At 34.2% G+C, this 22623-nt stretch overlaps 1 protein-coding gene and 1 pseudogene across 1 annotated transcript; one reads left to right on the top strand and one right to left on the bottom strand.

Annotated features, from left to right (window-relative positions):
* Positions 1 to 414: 414 nt before the first annotated feature.
* Positions 415 to 4414, bottom strand: LOC110716699 (probable phospholipase A2 homolog 1). The gene is made up of 4 exons (XM_021895341.1): positions 3424 to 4414; positions 3234 to 3273; positions 3011 to 3130; positions 415 to 872 (listed from the first exon to the last, which is right to left on the bottom strand). Exons 1-4 carry the CDS (start codon positions 3532 to 3534, stop codon positions 694 to 696), a joined length of 450 nt encoding a protein of 149 aa, XP_021751033.1. The 5' UTR covers positions 3535 to 4414; the 3' UTR covers positions 415 to 693.
* An 8999-nt stretch (positions 4415 to 13413) lies between these two features.
* Positions 13414 to 22192, top strand: LOC110716569 (annotated as a pseudogene).
* Positions 22193 to 22623: the final 431 nt, after the last annotated feature.

The following is a 22623-nucleotide window of genomic DNA, read 5'->3' as shown; positions in this document are numbered from 1 at the left end:
AAAAAAAGTAATATTTCAATGATATCTATTGTAAGTAATTTCTTATTATATTGAAAAAGGCTACCATTGCAATCAAAACCAGCATTTTACTTTCAATTGTTAGTTGTTTAATGGAAAATTTGTCTGGAAGATTATTAGCTTGTGCCTAAGTAAAAGACTTCGTTTATATCATTTATGTGGTCGAACTGTTAAAAATTTGCTCATAATTTGTGGTCTATACATTACAAATCGGAGTACAAGCATCAAAATATACCAATACAAAAAAGGCTGAAAAGATGAGACGCGAGTATAGAAGAGCCTCCACAACAATCAACATTTTTCAGTACAATACTACATAGCATAAACATCAATGTAAAGTCTCAGCAGAATGAAGTTCTACAGAGACACTGAATTTCCTATACCAAGCAGACAAAAGAAGCAAATTGAGAGCACATACTACATAGCATAAACATCAATGTATGATACACTAATACCTTACATAATGGATCAGTAACCTTAATTAACATATACTCTGAATTAAGCTTTGTTACACCAATGATAAGTCTTGGCAAAGAATAACCTTTCATCAATCACGTCTACTGTGTCTAATTTCATAATGGTCGAAACTATCTGTGAGCACAAAATTTTCAGTTTTTTTACAGCAGATAAATTTTAAGGGCTTTAATTTGCTCTTAAGTCAAAACAAAAATAGGGCTAAAGCTCAAACTTTGAAGAAGCAAATTGACTCATTAGAATAGCCATATCCATTCCTTGTACCATGGTGTGCACGACAACATTGTAGGGGCAATCCTTCGAAAAACCAGCCTTTCCAGATTTCTGCGCTTTCTTGATGCATCTCTTGAACTTTTCATGGCATTTTATATTTGTCATACCTGAAAATTTTGATTACTACTTGTTAGCAATCTTACTAGCCACTATTACACTCATCAAGCCCGCGCATTCCCCTCCCCGACTACGAGTAGTAAAGACATGGGAAAAATAAGATGATACTATAACCAACCCCCTTATTCACCAAATAAGATCACACTGCTTCCCCAAACACCAGTAAAAAGAAGATAAAGGACTAGACTACAACTAGTGTTTTACTAAAGGTGCTAGAATTGAATGGCTAATTTGACTAAAATTATACAACTTGGAGAGCAAATAAACAAGATACTTTAAAAATCACGCACAGTGTTATTGATTTAATTCACATTTCTCATTTCATAGATTTGGAAACACATAATTCAAGTTAATTGACAGAAAACCTCTTCTTTAAATAATCAACAAGATATATAACTTCAAAGATGTTTAGCTGTGCAATGACTTTTTCTTTTTAATAATTGCTAATAGAACATAAACTGATTCAATAACTCTGATAGCTTCTTAATATGAATACAGATGTTAATGGAGGACAAATGAATTCAGATTTCAAGGACAGTATAATTGATTTATTGTTTTTATTTTTGCGTTTCCATTTTTTGTAATGATTGATAATTGGGTTTCCACATCCCCCCATATAGTAAGTTTTACACTTTTACATTTCCTCCTTGCAACATAGAGATAGGATTTCTATGAACACAATAATGACCTTTAGCTGTGGGATACTGGGATTCAATCATTTGAACTTCATTTTGTTCTGTTGATACTCTTGATGGTCATTGTTCTTATCTATATTCATATAAGTATGATGTATCACAAATGCAGTGGATTGATCATGAAGTCATTTCAAAAGATTGTTTTGGCCTCATGTCGACATACATAAAATTACATTCCCCAAAGTCCTACACCATGTCATGACTCTCATGAGATCTAGCGAGAATGTAATAACTGCTTTAAAGTAAAAGTTTGCTACACCAATGCTACTATACTCTCTAGAACTAAGCCAGCTAACAGTCAACACCTAAAAAATTTGCATTTCCTTCATTTCAACACAACTTCAATACAACTCCACTGTCCCTAACGATGTACTCTTAAAGTGTCCCATATTGACCTTTTGCAATATACACTACTCCACAAGTCCACATGTTGCTAACTAAACATAAGAGAAAAGAGTCATGAGAGTTCTTGTTACATGTTATAATTCATTACTGCTTTTCGTGGCCATTCATTCTCACTTGAGGCATGCAGATGTTACCAATTTATCCACTCTTGTATGAGCTTAATTGTCCAATTATATTCATTTCTCAATGGCATAAAGTTAATCTTTTCAATTTTATAATTCTACAAACGTACAGAAATTTTGGATAAGTATAAGATGAACGTACTTCACATTTGTTGATTTAAAAATGGTTCACACCCACAACCACATTTTTAACATATTTAGTCCTTTAACCAAGCATCTATTCCAAAGCGAGAACAAACATCATTTTGCAACCCTACAATTACATTGTTGTTCACTAGTTAAAATGCACAATTTGTCAAAAAAAAAGCACCATGTCACGAGGTCTAGAAAGAAAGTACGCTGCTTTGGAGTAAAATGTATCTACAATGGTATTAACTATCTAGAACTATCTAGTACTCCGTAATTGATCACACACAAAAACTACATTTTCTTCTTTTCATCACACCAACTTCACCCCAAATCTCTATAGTAAAACTACACACCTTAAATAACTCCATCAATTCCTTTTAAAGGGTACTCCCTCCGTCCCTAAATTAGATTCCTACTTCTCTCTATTGTGTGAGGAATAAATTGTAGAAATAGGAATGTAATATAGGAACAGAGGGGGTATATTCTATTCACCCAATTTCATAATTTGAACTTAGCTTAATTATAATTTAAACTAGGTGTCCTCAATTAACCATTATTGAGAAGAAAATCTATTTGTTCTATTCAAATGCTACATCAACTATTTTTTGCCACAATATGGAAATCCACCCAATAAAATAGACCCTAATCACGCCAATTTGATTAAGCAATTACCTTTTAATCATGTAAAATTTCAACAGATAAATCCCACCAAAATCATCCAAACAACAAACTTAATACTACTAATGGCGAAAGAAAATCAAAACATGAAAGAATTACCATGCTTGTCGACACAATCGTCATGAATTTGACAGCAAGCATCAACATCATCGCAAGGCTTTTCTCCTGGACATCCACTATACCCTACTCCGCAGTATTTTCCATACTTTATTCCAACATCTATATTTCAAATTTCCCAATAACAAAATTAGCCCAAAAATAAAAGATTTTGTGGTCAAGATTTTAAAATATAATCAAATTGAGAAGTGGGTTTGATGCATACTATCACAATTCAAAGCAATACATCTTTTGCTACATTGGATCTGCAAAAATAATCGTACCAAAAAAAAAAATAATTGAAATTCTAATTTAAATTATGGAATACGGAATATTTAAGGCTTGTTAACTATGAATAAAAATTAAACATTAATAACACCAATCGACGCGTAATAATGGATGGAAATCTGGGGTACCTTAGAATTGTTAGCGGCGGAATCGGCGGCGACGATGAGAAGAGAGAAAAGGAGGAAGAGAGTGAATGTTTGCTTAGATATGACATTTTCATGGAGTATTTTTTCCCGCATTTTCACGTTTGGCTTAGTTTTCGATACGCCAATAGCCAAGTAAGCCAACGAGTATTGGGTCTGTTTCCAAACCAACTTTGTACAAGACTAGAAGAAGGTGTGAAATTGCAATCCACACTTGGTATTTGGTCAACGGAGTTGTGCTTCTAAGTGGTATTTGGTTTCATTAAATAAAATAGCAATAATTAATAGAGGGGTTGATTTTAGCTTTTATCACACAATTAAAAAAAAAAATAATAATAATTTCACCTTTTCGAATTCTCAAAATAATCCCACCTTTGACCCCCATTTTCTCAAGAAGAGCCTTTTAACCCACAACTTGTTTAACATATTAACCTTTTTTTTTAAAAAAAAAAAAAAATTCAATCTCTCATCTCCCACCTTAGCTACCCACCATAACCACCACCACCCTTCCATGAGCACCACCACATCACCACCTAACCCCACCACCTTCTTTCTCTCTCCTTACCCCGACCACCGCCATCCACCCACAAAACCCCCTTAACACCAACCACCCCAGCCCCCCCGAAGTACCGCCCACAAAATACCACCGCCCACGAACTCCAACCACCACGAATCCCGACCACCCATGAAATCCAAACCACCCCCGAAATGACGATCTCATCCACGAAACCCACCAACCCCGAAATCCTGACCAACCCACGAACCCCGGCCACCACAAACTCCCACCACCCGCGAATCCCGACCACCCACAAAACCCAAACCACCCCCGAAATGCCGATCTTACCCACGAAACCAACCAACCCCGAAGTCCCGACCAACCCACGAAACCCACCAACCCCGAAATCCCGACCAACCTATGAAACCCAAACCACCCACGAACCTCGATCTCCCACAAACCTCGACCACCCACGAAACCCAAACCACCCCAAAATACCGCCGCCCACAAACCCCAATCACCCACAAACTCCGTTCTCACCCACGAAACTGGGAAAGGGAGGTGGCGAAAGGTGGGGTGGTGAAGTGGTGTCTAATGTGGTGGACGGTGGTGGGGAGTTTTTTTTTTTTAATTTGCAAAAATTAAAATTGTACCAATCAGAAGGTGACATGTGGCAAGTCACCTTCTAAAATAAGTTACCAATTTCAAAAACCGGCAAAAAGTTCATTTTGAGAAGATGGGGGTCAAAGGTGGGATTATTTTGGGAATTCGGAAAGGTAGGATTGTTTTGAACAGAAATGACAAAAGGTGGGATTATTAGTTTCCAATTTTCCAAAAAAAAAAATGATTTTAAGAGAGTATGGAGTACTTGATACTCGTAGCACCCAACAACGAATAAGCTTTTAGGAAGTAAATTACCTCTCTAAAGCGGGTCGTAATACTTTAATGCAAAGTAATTTAGAAGGCACTCTGTCCTACAATTGTTCTTCGTCTCTCCTTCCCACTGATGTTGCAAATCTAGATTCCCTCCATAGAAATTTCTTTTTGAGACAACAAAAACTATATAAAAAAAAAATGGTACCCCTCTAATAGCATGGAATAAAGTTTGTAAACCAAAGAACCACGTCGGCATAGGTTTAAGACGAACTCTTCCCTTAAATAAAGCTTTCTTAGCTAAGTAAGGATGGAAGATCCTATCAAGACCCTACTAATCTTTGGGTTAAACTTATAAAAGAGAAATAATTCCATAGCTCCTCATTTTTTTACTATCAATTTCAGCCTAAAGATTCACATTAATGGAAAACCATTCTCGCGTAGAGGGAAATTTTACGCAAAGGCATTCGCTGGAAAATCAGTAAATGGCTAGACAACTGGGTCACAAACAAGAGTCACCTAGAAATCTTGGAGTTACAAGGGCACCAAGTCAACAATAACATAAGGGTTGCAGACTTTATTCTTCCCTATTCACATTGGAATAAATATAAGCTTTGTTCTTTATTATCAAAATATATTGTATAACAAATCATAGGTATCCCTTAACCTAGCTCTTAAATGATTGACACACTGGTATGGGGCCCTTCGCCTTGAGGGAATTTTTCAGTATAGTTGGCTACATGGATAACACATGGTTTAGAGCCAAATGCTGTAAAATGGCCACAACGTTGGATATGGAAACTAGATATCTTGCCTAAACTCCAAATCTTCTTATGGAAAATAATACATAATAGTCTTGAAATTAGAGACGCCTTTATAAAAGAAAGATTATTCCCTTCGATCATTGCACCTTTTGTTCTGTCTATCCGGAATCTCATTGTGATAGCTAGGGCCAAAGAAATTTGGAACCACACTTTAACCAAAGCTGGTTGTCTGGTGCACTTTCACCCACAGACTTAATAACAACGTTATCTATGCTATAAAAAAAATAACTCCTACCTCCAAAAGTTTATCTTCCTTTTATGGAGTAGCCGGAAAGAACATAAGTCTAATATTTTCAAGAATATGACTTTTGACATCCCTATAACCTTCCACAAGCGCAATTTGCGTTCAAAGAGTGGAATTATCACATTCTCATAGATATCTCTTTAAGCTCGGGGTCTCCAATGCAGAGATCCCAAACCCATCATCTTCCTCACCCAAACCACCCCAACACACAATTAGTTTCACGGGGGGCTCCTCCCCTCAACTCTTTCATTCAAACTCAAGTTTGACGGTTCGGTAAAAAATAATTTCAGCACCAGTAGGAGTCATCATTAGAGACAGTGACTGCATACCTATTCAGTGGCGGATCTTGAAACTCTTTTTATCCGGGGCCAAATTTATATAGTATTAATATAAGTATGTAACTATATAAATTCCATAACCAGAATCAAACAAATGACAAAATTACACTAATTGATATAAAACATGACTCAACTTAAATTATTGACATAAAATTGTCCACAATTTTAAATTAATTTGAGAATGGACACTACGGACACCCAATTACAAGAATTTAATAAATATATAAAAAAAAAAGAAGAAGTTAATGATGTTATTAGAATGGAAAAAAGAAGAAGTTAATGATGTTATTAGAATGGTTTTTGACTATCAAATTCGTGTCGTTAATTGTCTTTAGTATATCACTTATATATTAATTCAATGAGTGCTTTTAAGTACTCCCTTCGTTTTTTTATTTGCATTAATTCTCTTTTATGGGTGTTTTTTTTTTTAAATGCATCACTTTTATATTTGGAAACTTTATACTATATTTTATCATTTCTCTCTTACTTCAAATCTCATTAAATTTTTTATCATTTCTCTCTCTTCATGGTCTCCACTTAAATAATAAAAAATATTTATCCCCTCTTAAATATTTTTTCTTTCATGGTTCCCATATTACTTTCACAATAATAATTTATTTACCCACTCACAATAGTATATTACTCTCCTAAAGTTCCGTGCAATCCCAAGTGATGCAAATAAAAAAACAGAGGGAGCACCTATCAAGTTAATGTCAATCTGTTTATGATGAAATTTCATATTAATGGTTATAGTTTGATCTTAGTTCATGAGTGTAAATCTTACGGAGTAGAGTTGTGTAATTAACATTTGTCATACTATAAAAAATGAGAAACACAATGTCACAATATCATTATCTAGCTTGCCAAAGTAAGACTTGTAGACTGTAGGCCTTTTAATAATTAGAAATCATCAATTAAAACTCTAAGAAATTTATATTTTAAATATGCACATTCAAATTGATTTATAAAATACAAAATAATTTTTTATGTCCTTATTAAAGTTTAGTGTTGTCACATATCTTCTATTCTTCTCCTCTTTGATAGCTTAGTTTAAGTTTAGCAAATATTTATGCAAAAAAAAAAATGGTCAACTCAAAATTTTTTCACCTATAAGCCTCACAAAAGGTCCGCCTCTGTACCTATTACAGCACAAGCTTTCAACCTTGGAACTACCAAAGTCTTTGTAGCTAAAGCTTTTGGTCTCCACAAGGGAATCATTCACGCCCTTCGACAAGGAATAGAAAATCTTCAAATTGAGGGGGAAAACCCCTAGTTGTTAGCGTAGTGAATGGTATTTGGTCGACCTCGTGGCAGATTGATCACAACATAGCAACTTTCAAGATCCTACTTCGCGGATTCCCCCATTGGGAAATTTGGCATGTCTTAGAGAAGCAAATAGAGTAGCATATTGGATTGCAAATGTTGGACATCTTGTCACCGATAAAATGAATATTTCTTTATGTACCTTTTTTGCTTTGTACTTAATTCTCATCTCATATGCTTTAGGATTGCCCTCGTGAGGGGGCCCTAATTCTTTTCTTTTTTTATTACATTACAAAAAAAATAATAATTACTATAATTTTTTATAAATCATTCTTAGGCCATGTTCACTTTACCTTACAAAAAAAATTATGTCCTTTATTAAGTAAAAAAATAATTTCAGTTTAGTAAAAAAAAATTCACTTCAATAAAAATAAGTTTAGTTCAATAGAGATAAATTCTATTCAATAAAATTCAATTCTTTTAAAAGAAGAAATATAATAGAAAATTAGTAAAATAATTTCAGTTTAGAAAAAGTAATTTAATTAGATAAAAATAATTTAAGTTGAGCAAAAAGAATTTCAGTTCAACAAAAAATAAGGTGAAGTGACTGAGCATAATTTAAGGTATTTTTATAAGGAATTTTATGTAGTGAAATTGACTATTTTAGAAAAGGCAAAATCTAACGAACGTCCCGGATCCGTTGGATAAGAAAATTAAAAGTAGAAATATTAACTTGAAATATAACATTAATTACACCGATTGATGCGTGATTTGACATGCATTCCTAATACTATTTTTGGATTTATTTAATTGGGTTATCTAATGCTTCAATGGTGTTCGTTAGCAAGATCCTTTTAAAAATTATAGGTACTTAAATTTGTATTAATATGTACTTTCCAAATAGAAATTTTCATACATTTTTAAACTACAAGGATAAAGATATCTATATTATTATTAAAACCCAAGGTAAGGAGTGTTGTAACGCCATGTGTCATTTTTACGTTTTATTGCACTACATCATATTCCAAGATTGCCACATAATCGAAGTGTAATATTTAGTGTTCTTGAAAAACTCTTCATTGGTTTAACCTCCAAGTATTATTGTTAATTGATTGAAAAACTTTTCATATGTATAACCACTACTCTATTTAAATTTATTATTAATAATTGCACAATAATATAATTTGATTGAAAGGTTTTTCATATATGTGTAACCCCCAATTTAAATTCCCCTTGAAATCCTTCGTAATTGCACAATAATATAATTTGTAAGAAATTAATCATTACTCCATTTTTCGTGCATTAATTCATAAAATTGTAGTTATAGAGTACGAGCAATAATTAATACGAAGTAGTATATATTGACATCAAAATTATAAATATTTGATTTATTATTTGTTCTATATTAAGCAAAAAAAAAAAATTATAGTCAAACCAACTAGTTCACACAAACAACTAACTACGTACTTAAGATAACTAACTACGTACTTAAGATCTCATCTTTAAAAACACACACACACACACACACACTATTTGAGCTCTAGGTGTCAAACAAGGCCATATTATAGTTTCATTAAATTACTAAATTTATAATACACCGGGGCATCACCCGGGCCAATAACTAGTTCATTGATAAATATGAAGAGATAGGAAAGGTGTCATGTCACAACACTGCAATGTCATACACAAGACAATCAACCAATAATTCAATCCAACTAACCCAAATTGTCACACAACCATATTACCAAAATAAAACCAGCAACAATACACTAACAAAATTAAACCAGCAATAATAGGAAGAAATAATAGCAAACAACACATACAAATTATACGTGAAAAACCACTTCGATATGAATAATAAAAACCATTGATCGTTTGAGAAGTCCACTCTATGCTTCTCTTATTGATATGGTAGGAAAAGAACTCCAAATCAATCTACAAAGGAATCACAACCCACCAACAATCACCTAACTATAAGTGATAAAAAAAAGGAAAAATTGAAAAGAATAATCCCACCTTTTGCCCATCTGCTCAAATAATCCCACCTTTGCGTATTCCAGAAATAATCCCACCTTTATACCCTATCTTCTCAAAATGAGCCTTTTACCGGTTTATAAAATTAGTAACCTGTTTTAGAAGGTGACTTGACACTTGTCACCTTCTAATTGGTCCTATTTTAAAATAATTTGAAAAAAAAATAAACAAAGCAATTAAAAATAAAAAAAAAAATAAAAAAAAACTCAGCTCCCAGCCCGACCACCCCCTTCATCCCTGGACTGAAGCGGCCCGCCACCGCTGAAACAACCAGGTATTTTTTTTTTATTCTTTTTATTTTTTAAATCTCTCCTTCAAACCTCCCACCTCCCCCACTCCTTCAATGGAAAATCCCCATGACCACCACCACCAAACCTCCGTACTACCATTACACCCACCATATCTCACCTCGAACTCCCAACCTTACCCCCACAAAACACCCTAATTCTCTCTCTTCTTCCCCAACCCTTGAGCCGCCCTTGCCTGAACAACTACCACCGTCCTTGCCCCAGCCCCACCCCGCCGGTCTAAACCAAGCCCACCACCTGAACGACCACCCGCATCTTGCCCTTAACTTGATAATTATTGTTGTTCATGGTTAATTTATTACCCCTACATTTGATTTATTTTTGTTGATTGTGAAATAGGGTAGATGTGAAAATTTTTTTGGGTATTTGAAAAAAGTGAGGTTTTTATTGTTTAATTTAAGTTTGTAATTGAATAATTCTGGGTTTTGTGTGTTAGAATGTTGGGCAAAAGCTGCAATAATCTTCTTTGCTTGAATGTTCCATTAATTGAAATGATGACGGGGGTTGGTGGAGTACGCATCAAAAAGGGGAAGCGGCAGGGAGGTGAGCACTGAGCAGGGAGCTAGGTAGGGTAATGTGATAGAGTGGTGTCGTGACGAGCTCGTGGCCGTGGTGGGGAACCAGGGAGGGAAGGGGGAGGAGAGAAGATTGTTTGGGTGGAGGTCAAGTGGTGCCGTGGTGGTGTGGGTGGAGGTCTGTGGTAAAAGGGGGTAAGGGATAGGAATTAGAATTTTGGGATCGGAGGAGGTCAGGTGGTGGTATGGGAGAAAATCCTCGTTCATAAGCCATATAAACAAGCTGTGTTTGTCAAAATGAAATATGACTGTTAACTTTAGACTAGCGGCATTAGTCGTAGCAATTTAAACGTTCGTTTTTGAATTGTTACATCCCGTTGCTCACCCCTTCCAACTTCAGTAAGATTTCCCCAGTTAGCTTCTGCAACTAAGGGAAGTCGTTGAGGACTTTGTCTGAAATTTAATGGGCTTTACACATTGATGTACTCAAATGATAAATTGTTGAGGAGGTGGTGGTGGCGACCTCGACTTGGCGGCGACTAAAATCCCGGTAAATTATTGCATTTACCTTTTTCTTCACTGAATTCCAATTACAACCATGTTCAATTCAAGCAATAAAAAACATATTAACACCCCGAGCAACTGTTTTTCTCGATTAAGTACAACAACATTTAATAAAAACAACCTGAATTTACCCACACATTAACCCATTACATGCATATCTTTAGCAATTGCAACAAACGACATCACCAATGTCACAAATTAAACCAATTAAACTGATTTGAAAAAACTAGGGTTTTTCGTAAATGAATATTTACCAATTCAGCTCTACCACTTTCAGATTAAGCTCCCAACATCAATTCGGAATATGCTTATCTCCAAGCCTGAACAAAAATAGAGTGCAGAAGTAGAGAAGAACAATGACTGCTTGATGATTGTGTTCTTCAGATGACGGGTGAGGCAGAGCTTTAGATTTCCAAACAGAAGAAAAAACGGGATTGGAATTGGAGAACCGTTTAGCATGCTCTAATGGCTAAGTTATTCCCCCAGTTAACTGCATGTCAGCATAAATGCACTAAATCAGAACCTCAAATATTTTAGAAAATGCCATCATATGAACTGTTTTCGTTTATATGACTTATGAACTGGGGGAAGCTCGTGGTATGGAGGTGGTTATGGTGGTTGACATGGATGGAGCCATGAGGGGGTGAGGTGAGGAAGAGGGATTAGAGGAAAATAAAAAAGAAATTAAAAAAAAAATCTAACCTGTTTTGCAGGTTGAAGGTAAAGAGGTTCATTTTGAGAATATGAGGTACAAAGGTGGGATTATTTCTGGAATTCGCAAAGGTGAAATTATTTTGAGCAGATGAGCGAAAGATGGGATTATTCTTTTCAATTTTTCCTAAAAAAAAAAAATAGAGAGCAAAGGTGTAGAATTCACTCAAAAATAGCAAGTTTGTCCAATAGCAATTCTAACCAGACTAGAGCTCAATAAGACAATATGTGCTCACCAAAAAAAAAAAAAAAGACCGTCTAGAATGAAGCTCTTAACTTTTGGAACAAGCTAGTAAAATTCAACATGATTCAACGGTGGAATTTTCGATAATAACAAATAATATTCTGAAAGTTGTCCTGAAAAAATATGAGAGTGGTTGCACTTCTATAAGCCTTCTTTGCTTTTATTTATTTATTTTTATTATTTTTTGCTTGGTGCAAACGAGAGCCAAGCACGAGTTTGCTCTCTTTTTTTGTGTGTTAGTTGCTGATTTCCTCACACTCACTAGAGTCACTACCCTTATTTTCATCTACGGGGTTCTCCATTAAGGTTTACAAAATAAGCCACCAAGTCAACTCCCAAATTGAACTTATTCAAACAAGTAAAATATCATAACATCACGCCAGAAAAAGGACCAAAACAAAATACACCCAAATACAAAAAAATAGATATAATCTTATCGATTTATTTCTGAATAAAATTAATTTAATATAAAGAAATTTTGTCTAGAACTACCCTAAAGATAGGGTCATTTGTGAACAACTACCCAAATTTTTTTTATTTGTTTAGAACTACCCACAAGTTACAAAACGTTTGGGTAACACTACCCATTAACGTTTTCCGTCCAATTAAGATGTCATTGAGTCCACTTTTTCCATTTAATTAACTCTCCTAATTACCTTCTCTCTTCTCCCTACTTAACTTCCTCTCCATTCTCACTCAATAATCCAAAAGATTATACTCAATCAATTGGACACAAATTCTCAATTATCAAGTAATGTTTCACATTTTCCTTTTAATTCATTGTATTTGTATACAAGTTTTAATTGAACGCAATTAACATAATTAGGGTGTAAATTAGGGATTCGGATTAGGGTTTATGGGTTCAAATAAATTTGGGAGTTTTGATTTCTAGGATTTAGGGGTTTAATTGAGTTCTAGGTTTCACTTATTTTGACTTTGAGATTGAATTCAATTGCACTTTAATTACTAATTGGCCATTGCAGTTGGTAGAATGTCTAGTTGGTCATTGTAATTGATATGATCTCTAAATTTGGGGGTTTTAATTTCTAGGGTTTAGGGGAAGTTAATTAGGGAAGAGGGAGAAGGTAATTAGGGGAGGTTAATTAGGGAAGAGGGAGAAGGTAATTAGGCGAAGTTAATTAGGGAAGAGAGAGAAGGTAATTAGGGAAGTTAATTAAGTGGGAAAAGTGAAAAAGTGGACCCATTAACGTTTTTTTTGGACGGAAAACGTTAATGGGTAATGTTATCCAAACTTTTCTTAACTTCTAGGTAGTTCTAACAAATACAAAAAAAAACGGGTAGTTGTTCACAAATAACCCTATCTTTAAAGTAGTTATTGACTTAAAAAATTCAACCAAACATAGCTAGTAAAGTACGAGCTTGGATCCGAGTGACAAACTCACCTTTACATTGCACATTAAGTTAATCTTGGTTTACATGGAAAATCAATCCTTCATCCTTTCCCCAAAAAATATGTGTGTTCACAACATTTCACAATTCACAAAAGGTCAAAAAAATTGGTAATTTGGTAGAAAGAAGAACAAAAGAAACTCCTAAATTCCGTTGTTAATATTTTATTTGACCACAACAAAAGAAAATTCTTTTTTTTTGGGAGAAGAAACAAGGAATTAAAAAGGACACCGCGTAATTTATTTAAAAGTCTCTTCCAACCGTATATACTTTCGTCTCATCTTCTTCCCCAATTAATAAAATAAATCCCTAATTAAAATTCACTATTTCATTCATTCTTCGATTCTTTATCCTACGACTCTTCGAATCTCGCTTTTCGATTGATTCAGTATCTATAAATTTATCACATAAACCCTAATTTTCTGATAAATCTCAGTTTATAATTATGTTGCATAGAGGATTTAAACCCGCGAAATGGTAAGCTTTGATCATTGATTTTTGATTGATTTTTTTGTTTTTTTTTGGTTTTGAATATGAATTTTGAGTTGATTATTACTGAATTGTTTATTTGTTGGTGAATTTTGATTGAATTTTTTTCAGTAAAACGGCACTGAATCTTGCAAAGTCGCGGATAAAATTGATGAAGAATAGAAAGGATATACAATTGAAGCAATTGAGGAGAGAAGTAGCTCAATTGCTTGATTCTGGACAGGATCAAACTGCCCGAATTCGAGTATGGTTATCGATTTCTTCATCTTTAATTTCAATTATCTGTTGAATCATGTAATTTTGAGGTTGTGTGCAGTAACTTAATGCTAAATTTGGAGTATAAATAATTTTACGATTTGGATATTATTTGGTTTTTTATTCGTTTTGTTCATAGTGAGATTTGATGTGATTAAGTTTGTTGTTCACTGATTGATTCTTTGATGGTTAACTGGATTTTTAGGTGGCCTGTCTAAAAGAAATGTAATTAGTCTTTAATGTACTAGAAATGGTCACTATTAGTGATTTAGTGAAGTCTGATTGAATTGACTTGATTATTTGATCTAAATCCATTCATAACATTGACATGAAAAATTTACTCAATCTATTCCCAATAACAATGTATATGTCGAATCCTGATCATCTCTGCTGTGAGGTTATCTGATCTTGAATGGTTTACTTAAGTTTCAGTCTAAAACATATGATAATAGTTACATTTGTGTTCTTGAAATGTTTCAGGTTGGTTAATTACTCATCAATTAATCCTTGAATGTAAACTAGTTATTGGCCCGGGCTATATACTTTGGCCTTGTTTGTCACTGAGAGTTTTAGTAGTCTCTCTCTCTTTTTTAGATGAGAGCTTATTAAGTAGTTAGTTGTTTGTATAAGCTGATTTGACTATAAGAATAATTATTTGCATTAATATACGTAGTATATAGGATAAATGATAAATAAAATTTTTATAATTTTGATGTTAGTATATATTGCTCCGTACTAAATATTACTTTTTGACAACAAATTTATGAATTAATGCACAAAAAAAAGTAATAGTTAATTTCTGAAGAATTATATTATTGTGAAATTATTAAGAAGTTATATTCCAAGGGAAATTTAAATACTTCATAGCATGGATATATATGAAGAGTTTCAATAAAAATAACCATTAATACATGAAGGTTAGACCAATGAAGAGTTTTTCAAGAAGACTAAACATTACTACAATTCGATTATGTGGCAATTTTGAATTATGACGTGGCGGAATACCACAAAGAAAAGTGACACGTGGTGATATGACACTCTTTGCCTTTGAGTTTTAATAATATAGATATAAATAGATAAATATAAATAAAAGGGTATTTTCTTCATTTTTGAGTAATTTTTGTATATTTAATTTGGTTTCATACAATCTTTGTATTCAAGTAGATAGTGGACTAGTGGTAGGAGAAGAAGCCTTTGAAGTCTAGGTCCAGGGATCAAGCAGTGGTACCACCCCTCTCTTTCTCTCTTCTCTAAAAAGTAGAATAGTTTAAAGTTATGTAAGAAAGTACACTTTTAGAGGCATTATTTGTGTATGTTCTTCATTTTTCCTTTAAAATGGTGGATAGATTTGGTGTTTATATCAGTAATATTTATAGTTTAGCTGCCTGATGGAGCTCTGATTGCTTACATATTCATATGATGATTTTGTGATTCCATTTTTCTTGTTCATTTATTTTAATGATTTTTTATTTCAGGTTGAGCATGTGATAAGGGAAGAGAAGATGATTGCTGCGTATGAAATGATTGAGATATACTGTGAGCTTGTCGTTGCGCGATTGCCAATCATCGAGTCTCAAAAGTATGTATCATAAAAAATTTGGCTATTTTATAGTTTCATGTGTGTTGCTCTAACTTATTTTCTTTAGGCAACGTCTTCTATCTCTTCATAATACTTGAGGACTCTTGCTCCAAACAACATTTATTGTCTTTGGTGGTTAACCATTTTTTTTAGTGTTATCCTTGCGAACCTCTTTGTATGTATCATGCAACAAGTTCTTTAGTTTGTCTGTTAATTAAATATCACGCAACAAGTTCTTTAGATAGTTTTTTTTATTAATATCGAGGAATCTTGCTGTAGTCTTTTCATTAAACTTGAGTAATCTTGCTGTAAACACCTTTGCTTATGGTCATAATGAACCTTTTTTTTGTTTGATAGATTTTTTCTGGTGAACATCCTATGTATGTATCATGTAAGAAATAGCCATTGCTATGTGGAGGCTTTTTTATACTGTAATTTCATTTGTATTTGAATTGTTAGCATTTATGATTTATGAACCAGTACTTAATTTTATCCTGTTTACTTATTGTTTGAAAAATACAGCAAAAATGTGCTTTACGCTGTTCTTAAAATGAAGTGTCTAATGTAGAGCACTGAGATTCTTGAAATTGGATGTACCACATAAATGCTGTGCCAAAGAATGCTCACTGATGGCACTGAAACCCTTTTTTAGAGGCTACAAAAAGTAATTAAGTGTGTGTGCTCGCACGCGCGTGTGTGCGGGTGTGTGCGTGTGTCAATCTTATGGTATAACTCATAAGCTTTATCCAGAACTAGGTACTTTTCCAAAAAGCAGTAGTGCTGTAATGTGGGCTTCCATCTTTTAAATGTATCAAGCTTTGGGGCATTTGCTGTAATTGGGCTGTACTTGCTCTTCTTTATTTTCTTTTTTCTGTGTGTCAATGGCTGTAAGTGTAAGAATTATTTAAAATAATTTTCTAATGTAGACAGACCTAGAGACTTCCTGTTGCACCTGAAAAAAAAAATAAAAAATCCTCTTGTTTATATTTTAATGAATGATGTCATTACTTTGTCTCATGTTGTGATTGGGATGGCCGGATGTATTATCTATGGTTATGGATGCCATGTGCCAATGATAGTATCTTGATATTTGTTATTGAAAAGGGATTTATGTCTAAAGAGAGCAGGAAGTCACTATCCAGTCTTGTGCTGAATAGCAATTCTTTGGCTTGTCTTTTGAGGAGTTTGGAATTGATACCTATCCATAACAAAGCCATTTGACATATAAATGAAGTAAATGATTTTCATACTTATTGAGCACAATTTTTACAGTTTCTTGAATCTGTATTCATGAACTAGCTTCTGTTGGAATATTAGTCTTTAATCAACAAGGCTTGTGGAAAATTTCTTTTGGCCAATATTGGAATGTTATAGTAATGATAGTAAAATTTTGTACTTTAAATGTTTGTAATGAGTGGCTCATTTTAGCAAAAGATCAACTTAAACATTAAAAAAAAGACGACAATGTGACATCAAAATTGGCTAAAAGTTTAGGCATATTGGATTAATTTTGAGACCTTTTAGCGGGGTTGCCTTTTCTCTTAAGAAACTTATGCTATGGGTTACGAGTAGAAAGATTGGAATGCAAATTCTAATTTAATGATTTGCTGACAAAGAACATAATGTTATTTATATTTTAAAAATAAAATTATTTGAAGATGCTTATTAATTTATTAGTTTAATAATATCTTCCTGACCCTTTTATGACATTGTATAGTGTAGAGTAGGCTTAATGAATGTAATATATTTCTATTTGTCTAGCAATTTGGCTTTTTTCAAATTAATTTCCCTATGGTCTTTAAAGGATACTCTGTATATAATTCCTTGACATGAACAACTCTCCTATCCCTCTTTATATAAAAAGGGAGAAAGATGTATTTACCCACACCATCCTCTATAAATGTCTTTTTTTTTTGGGGCGTCGTATAAAAGTGTTCGCTTTCCACGATGAGCCTATGACTCCTGATTTGCTCAACTTCCCTTATTACCATTTCCTTATCTCAAAAATGGTTATTGACTTGCACATGTTTTAAATGATTCATAGCAGACGCATAGCTAGAAAGTTAGAAAAGTCAATATAATTTATTTATTTCCACTTTTGTGACAATTGCAAAGTTTCATTCTTATTGGCAGACAAGTAATTGGTTAGTTGTGATCTTATATGTGATTGCTATGACATACAAAATTAGAGATTTCTTCGATCTATGGTGTTATGACTTGTTATGTGCTGATATCTCTGGCCCTTTTACAGGAATTGCCCTCTTGACTTGAAAGAAGCTATTGCAAGTTTAATATTTGCAGCTCCAAGGTGTGGAGACATAGTTGAGCTGCAGGATGTTCGCAAGCATTTCACCGCAAAATATGGTAAAGAGTTTGCTACTGCTGCTGCTGAGGTCCGCCCAGCATGTGGAGTAAGCAGAACTGTGAGTTTTCTCAGGATGTACAATTATAATGTGATCGTATTCTGTCAGACAAATAACTTCTTTCATATTACACTTTTGAAGGCAAATTGTTTTTCATATCCCTTGATCTTACATAGATTACCACTTTGTATCAGCTGGTTGAAAAATTATCTGTGAATGCCCCTGATGGTCAGACGAAATTGAAACTCCTTACTGCTATTGCAGAAGAACATAACATTAAATGGGAACCAAATTGGTTCAAAGATGAAGATCCAGTGCCTTCTGTTGACATTCCGGTAAGACTTAATAAGGTTATATACTTATATAGCCTCGATATTTTACTGAACTCCCTTCGTTCTGTAGTGTTCATGGGGCTTCCACTTTGGAATGCACCAAATATTACCCTGGATTTTCAAGACTTTTTTTTTAATCTGCACCCATCTTAATTGCATATTGCTGAACAGTAAACAACAATAACTATTTTATAATGTAGGGGTAATTATCTATAATCTTCTATAACCATTTCTAAAACAAAAGCAGCTGACATCATCTTACTTCAAAATCTGACACTTGTTAATTTATCTTTCACTCTTACCCCCTCCAAAAACTGCATTACAATTTGCAATACACCTTTTTAAAATTAGCTTTATTATAATCATAATTAATTACCAAAGTTTAATCTTACTCCCTAAAATTAATTACTAGAGATTTACTACTACTCATAATTAATTATTATAGTTTCTACTCCCTAAATATATTATTTTTCTTTGATATTGGTTTTATATTCCAAAATTGAAAATTATTGGAGTTGATATATGATTACTCCTATTCCTAATGATCTTAACTAAAAACTTGCCATTAATTAGCCACACAATTGTATAAAGTTTTCACTTCTTAGCTACATAATATAGATTTTTTTGTTAAAATTATGTAAATAAATTAAACAACTTTTTTTTCCATGCATCGCAAGGGGCTTACCTAGTTACAGTAACAATGCAGTCATTCTGTTTTAAAAATTTACTGCTTCAAGGTTGAAATTATTATGTAAATTTCTCTCAAGCTATATTAAAAGTTAAAGAATTTTAAAGTGCGAATATATCACTTCTATTTTCATACTATGATTAAGGTTTTCCCTTTTTCATAAATTAGTGGTTACTGTTTGTAAACAACAAATGTAGTGAATTGAATGAAGATTGTAAATAGTAGAAACGTTGGGAATATTTTTCAACACTATGTCCCATGTATTGCTGGAAATTCCCTAAGGTTGGTTTCCTGACCAAACTTTTATGCAGAAGGTAGCAGTTGCACAATCTATGGAGGGCAGTAAAATACAAATGCAACCCCTAAACTATGAGCTTGCTGACGACCTTGAGGAAAATCATCCTCGCGATAAAGTAAGACCAGGGACTTCTTCTCAAAGCATGGCTCATACACGTAGCGATTCAGTTCCTCCATCTTCCATTCCTCATTCTGATCCTAGACCTTCAGGTGACTAAATTTACTTCTTGATGTTTGTATTGTAGTTTAAATGCTGTGCTACTAATATGTGTCATTGACATGCTATAAATTTTTATGTTTGCAGAGAGCTCCTCTGAGAAGAAGAAATTCAGTCAGTCATCTGGAACTGCTGAAAGTACTTTTGGGACTGGCAGGCAAAATTGGAACATGGAATTCAAGGATGCAACTGCTGCTGCTCATGCTGCTGCTGAATCTGCAGAAATGGCAAGCTACGCTGCTAGGGCTGCTGCAGAACTTGCTAGACGTAGCAATGTTATGAGTGATGACCACCATCACAGTGCTGGCAGTGGGCTGCAACAGAATCATGTGCACAGAAATTCAACCAGTGGTTCATTTAATCAGAAGAGTCCAAGAATGCTGGACCAAGAAGATTCATATAGGCAAGGTAACATGAAAGTGGGAGGTGATGCCATAAATTTGAACAAAGACTACACTCAATATGGAGGGCAGTATGAGGCCGAAAAACAAGATTTTACCGAGAATAAAAACAGTAGAAGGCATACAAGAGACCCTGAATCTACTCCTATTACCAACAAACCTGAAGACGAGTATGAAATTGAGTCTTCTGAGCACCCTTTTCATGAAGAGACAGTTGAAAGGAAGGATCACTCCAGAAATTTTCAATCTCAGTCCAGTGTTTTTGAAGACGAGTATAGTGTCTTTTCAAATATGAATTACGATAACAAGAAGCATGATTCAGGTGATGGCTACTTAGGTAGTTTCAGTAGGAAAACTGATGACCAAGAAGATTGGCATGCTCGAAGTACTTATACATTTGATGAAGAAGACACAACTTTCAAATCAAATCATAGAGAGGAAAATATATTTGACTCTGGGAATGATGTTTTTGTTGGGATGGACCACAGTACCAGTGGGATGGGTCTTGATGAAAAGGAAATTCATACTAATTCTGAAGTGTTTTTTGATGAATCTGGCTCTGATGATGATGATGATAAAAGTGTTTTGAATCCTATTGAGGAACACAATTTTCGTGCTCCTGCTGAACCTACACGTATAGGTTCCTCTATAAACCAAGACAATCATTACTTTGAACCTGAACTTTCGGAAAGTTTTAGAAGATCTCCAATATATTCAAAATTAACTGAACCCATGTCTCTTAATTTTGATGATTCTGATGGGGCAAGTTCGGGGAATGAGGAAGAGCTGCAGAAAGATAAATTTGACCCTGGGGTTCCTAGCTATGATAACCAGATGCCTGGTGCAGACCCCCATCTTGAGCTGAGATCATCAAATGTAGAAAAGGGAACCACGGATTGTTCCATGAACAGTAATCATATGGAGGGAAAACAATATATTGGTTCTTCAGATTCATTGTATGGGAATAGTTCTTCAGCATTGTCAACTGGCTTCAAAAGCCGGTCTGATTATGATGTATCTTATGAAGGTTGGCCTCAGAAATCATTGCAATCCTTGAGACATTCAGAGTCACGGAATCTTGATTCTGAGGTTGAATATGAAACCCAACCTGCCCCTGATGGTGGTATGGGGTTAAACCTAGGATTATTGCCTGGTGGACGTCGAAATAGGGCTCACGGGCACATGCCAAAAGGTAGATTAGCTGATGCTTCATCTCCTTCAAAATCTGCCAACGCATCCCTAAGTAAAACTTTTGGTTCTAGTGAGAGAGCTTCTACTTATGAATCTCAATCATCCTCTAGTCAAATAGACAACAAACAGGTGCCTATGAAAATGAGTGGGCTCCATACAAATTATGATTCATCTAGTGATGATAATGAGATGATAATTACAAGGAAGGATGCAGACAGTGCTGGGGGGAATATAGAGCAAGAAGTATGATTGATGGAAACACAAGTAAAACTAGTTTGAAAAGTTCACCAAGGTATTTTGATTCTGGTGACAGCAGCTCTGAGGAGGATGCTCCTAAACCTGTTGTGAGCAAAACATTTCTAGGTGCTGGACTATCTCGGAGAACTAAAGCTTCTGCTCCCAGAACTGTTGCCAGGTCTAATGCATCAGATACAGAAAAGACGAGGAGGTCTTCAGGTTCCTATAATACTGAATCATCCAGCTCTAGGATCATCGGCCAATCAAATCGGGATGATGACCAGAAAGTGGCTGCGAAATCATCTGAGGATGTCATAAGTACATCTTCGTCAGTTTCAGAAAAACCAGTAACTCCGAAACGTCCTGATGTTTCTGAGACATCGAATTTCAATGAAAAAGCTCCTTCTAGAGAAAACTCTGCAAAAAATCCCAGCCATGTTCATCCCAAGCTTCCTGATTTTGAGACATTAACTGCGCAGCTGCATTCTTTACGGAGAAATCGCTAAATAGCCATTGAGTGACTTAGAATCATATACTGTACATAGCTATTCAACAGGTATGTATACAATTCATGTTCTAGAGTGTCTTCTCTTGATATTTATACTGTGAAGCAGAACTTCCATATGCATGTTTTATAAGCCACACTTGACCGAATCGACCTTGTAAGTGGTATTTCTTGAGTTATACTAGTTTTGCCAAAAAAAATTACGAATTCTTTGCAGCATCTTTACTTAAGATCGATGATATTTCATTTGTATAGAATACTTCAATACAGGTAAGTGTGAGAGAACATTGTTACATTGGAACAATTTTGTGTAAGTATTGTTTGTGCTGTTTTATTACCTTCATTCTCAATAATAGACCGCATTTGATTTTGGTCTTTTTACGTCTCTACTTTTAATTATTAATTAATCTAGTCTATAATTAGATATTTTTATAAGCTAAGGGTTTCTGGAGAGCCTGTTTTTTTTTTTTTTTTTTTTTTTTTTTTTGACAAAAGCAAAGGAATCTGGAGAGCCTGTTATGTTCACTTTTCTCATGAGGGAACTTTTTTTTTTTTTTAGTTAAATCATTAGGGAACTTGCTCGCTTAAATTTTATTACTATTATATCCGAGTAAAATTTAAGATAGAAGAAAGTTTCTAATTGTTTGCCCCATAACATTGTTTTACTTTAGTAAGTTTTGTTCGAGTGAAATTGATGAAAGAGTGGAGTGATGACATAAAGCAATTTTTGTGGGAAAATTTGCCAATTACTACCGCAAGTTAATACTACTTTGTAAATTACTACCGCAAATTAAAAAAGTTGTGAAT

Source organism: Chenopodium quinoa, unplaced genomic scaffold (assembly GCF_001683475.1).
Source record: "Chenopodium quinoa cultivar QQ74 unplaced genomic scaffold, ASM168347v1, whole genome shotgun sequence".
NCBI lineage: Eukaryota > Viridiplantae > Streptophyta > Magnoliopsida > Caryophyllales > Amaranthaceae > Chenopodium > Chenopodium quinoa.
This window is presented reverse-complemented; position numbering and strand designations above follow the sequence as displayed.

What these genes read in the sequence shown, in the direction of transcription:
- LOC110716699 (XM_021895341.1), bottom strand. Translation starts at nt 3,534, where the DNA reads ATGCGGGAAAAAATACTCCATGAAAATGTCATATCTAAGCAAACATTC. An exon ending in CCGCCGCTAACAATTCTAAG is followed by an intron (nt 3,274 to 3,423) that starts GTACCCCAGATT and finishes TTATTTTTGCAG; the next exon opens with ATCCAATGTAGCAAAAGATG. An exon ending in CGATTGTGTCGACAAGCATG is followed by an intron (nt 873 to 3,010) that starts GTAATTCTTTCA and finishes CAAAATTTTCAG; the next exon opens with GTATGACAAATATAAAATGC.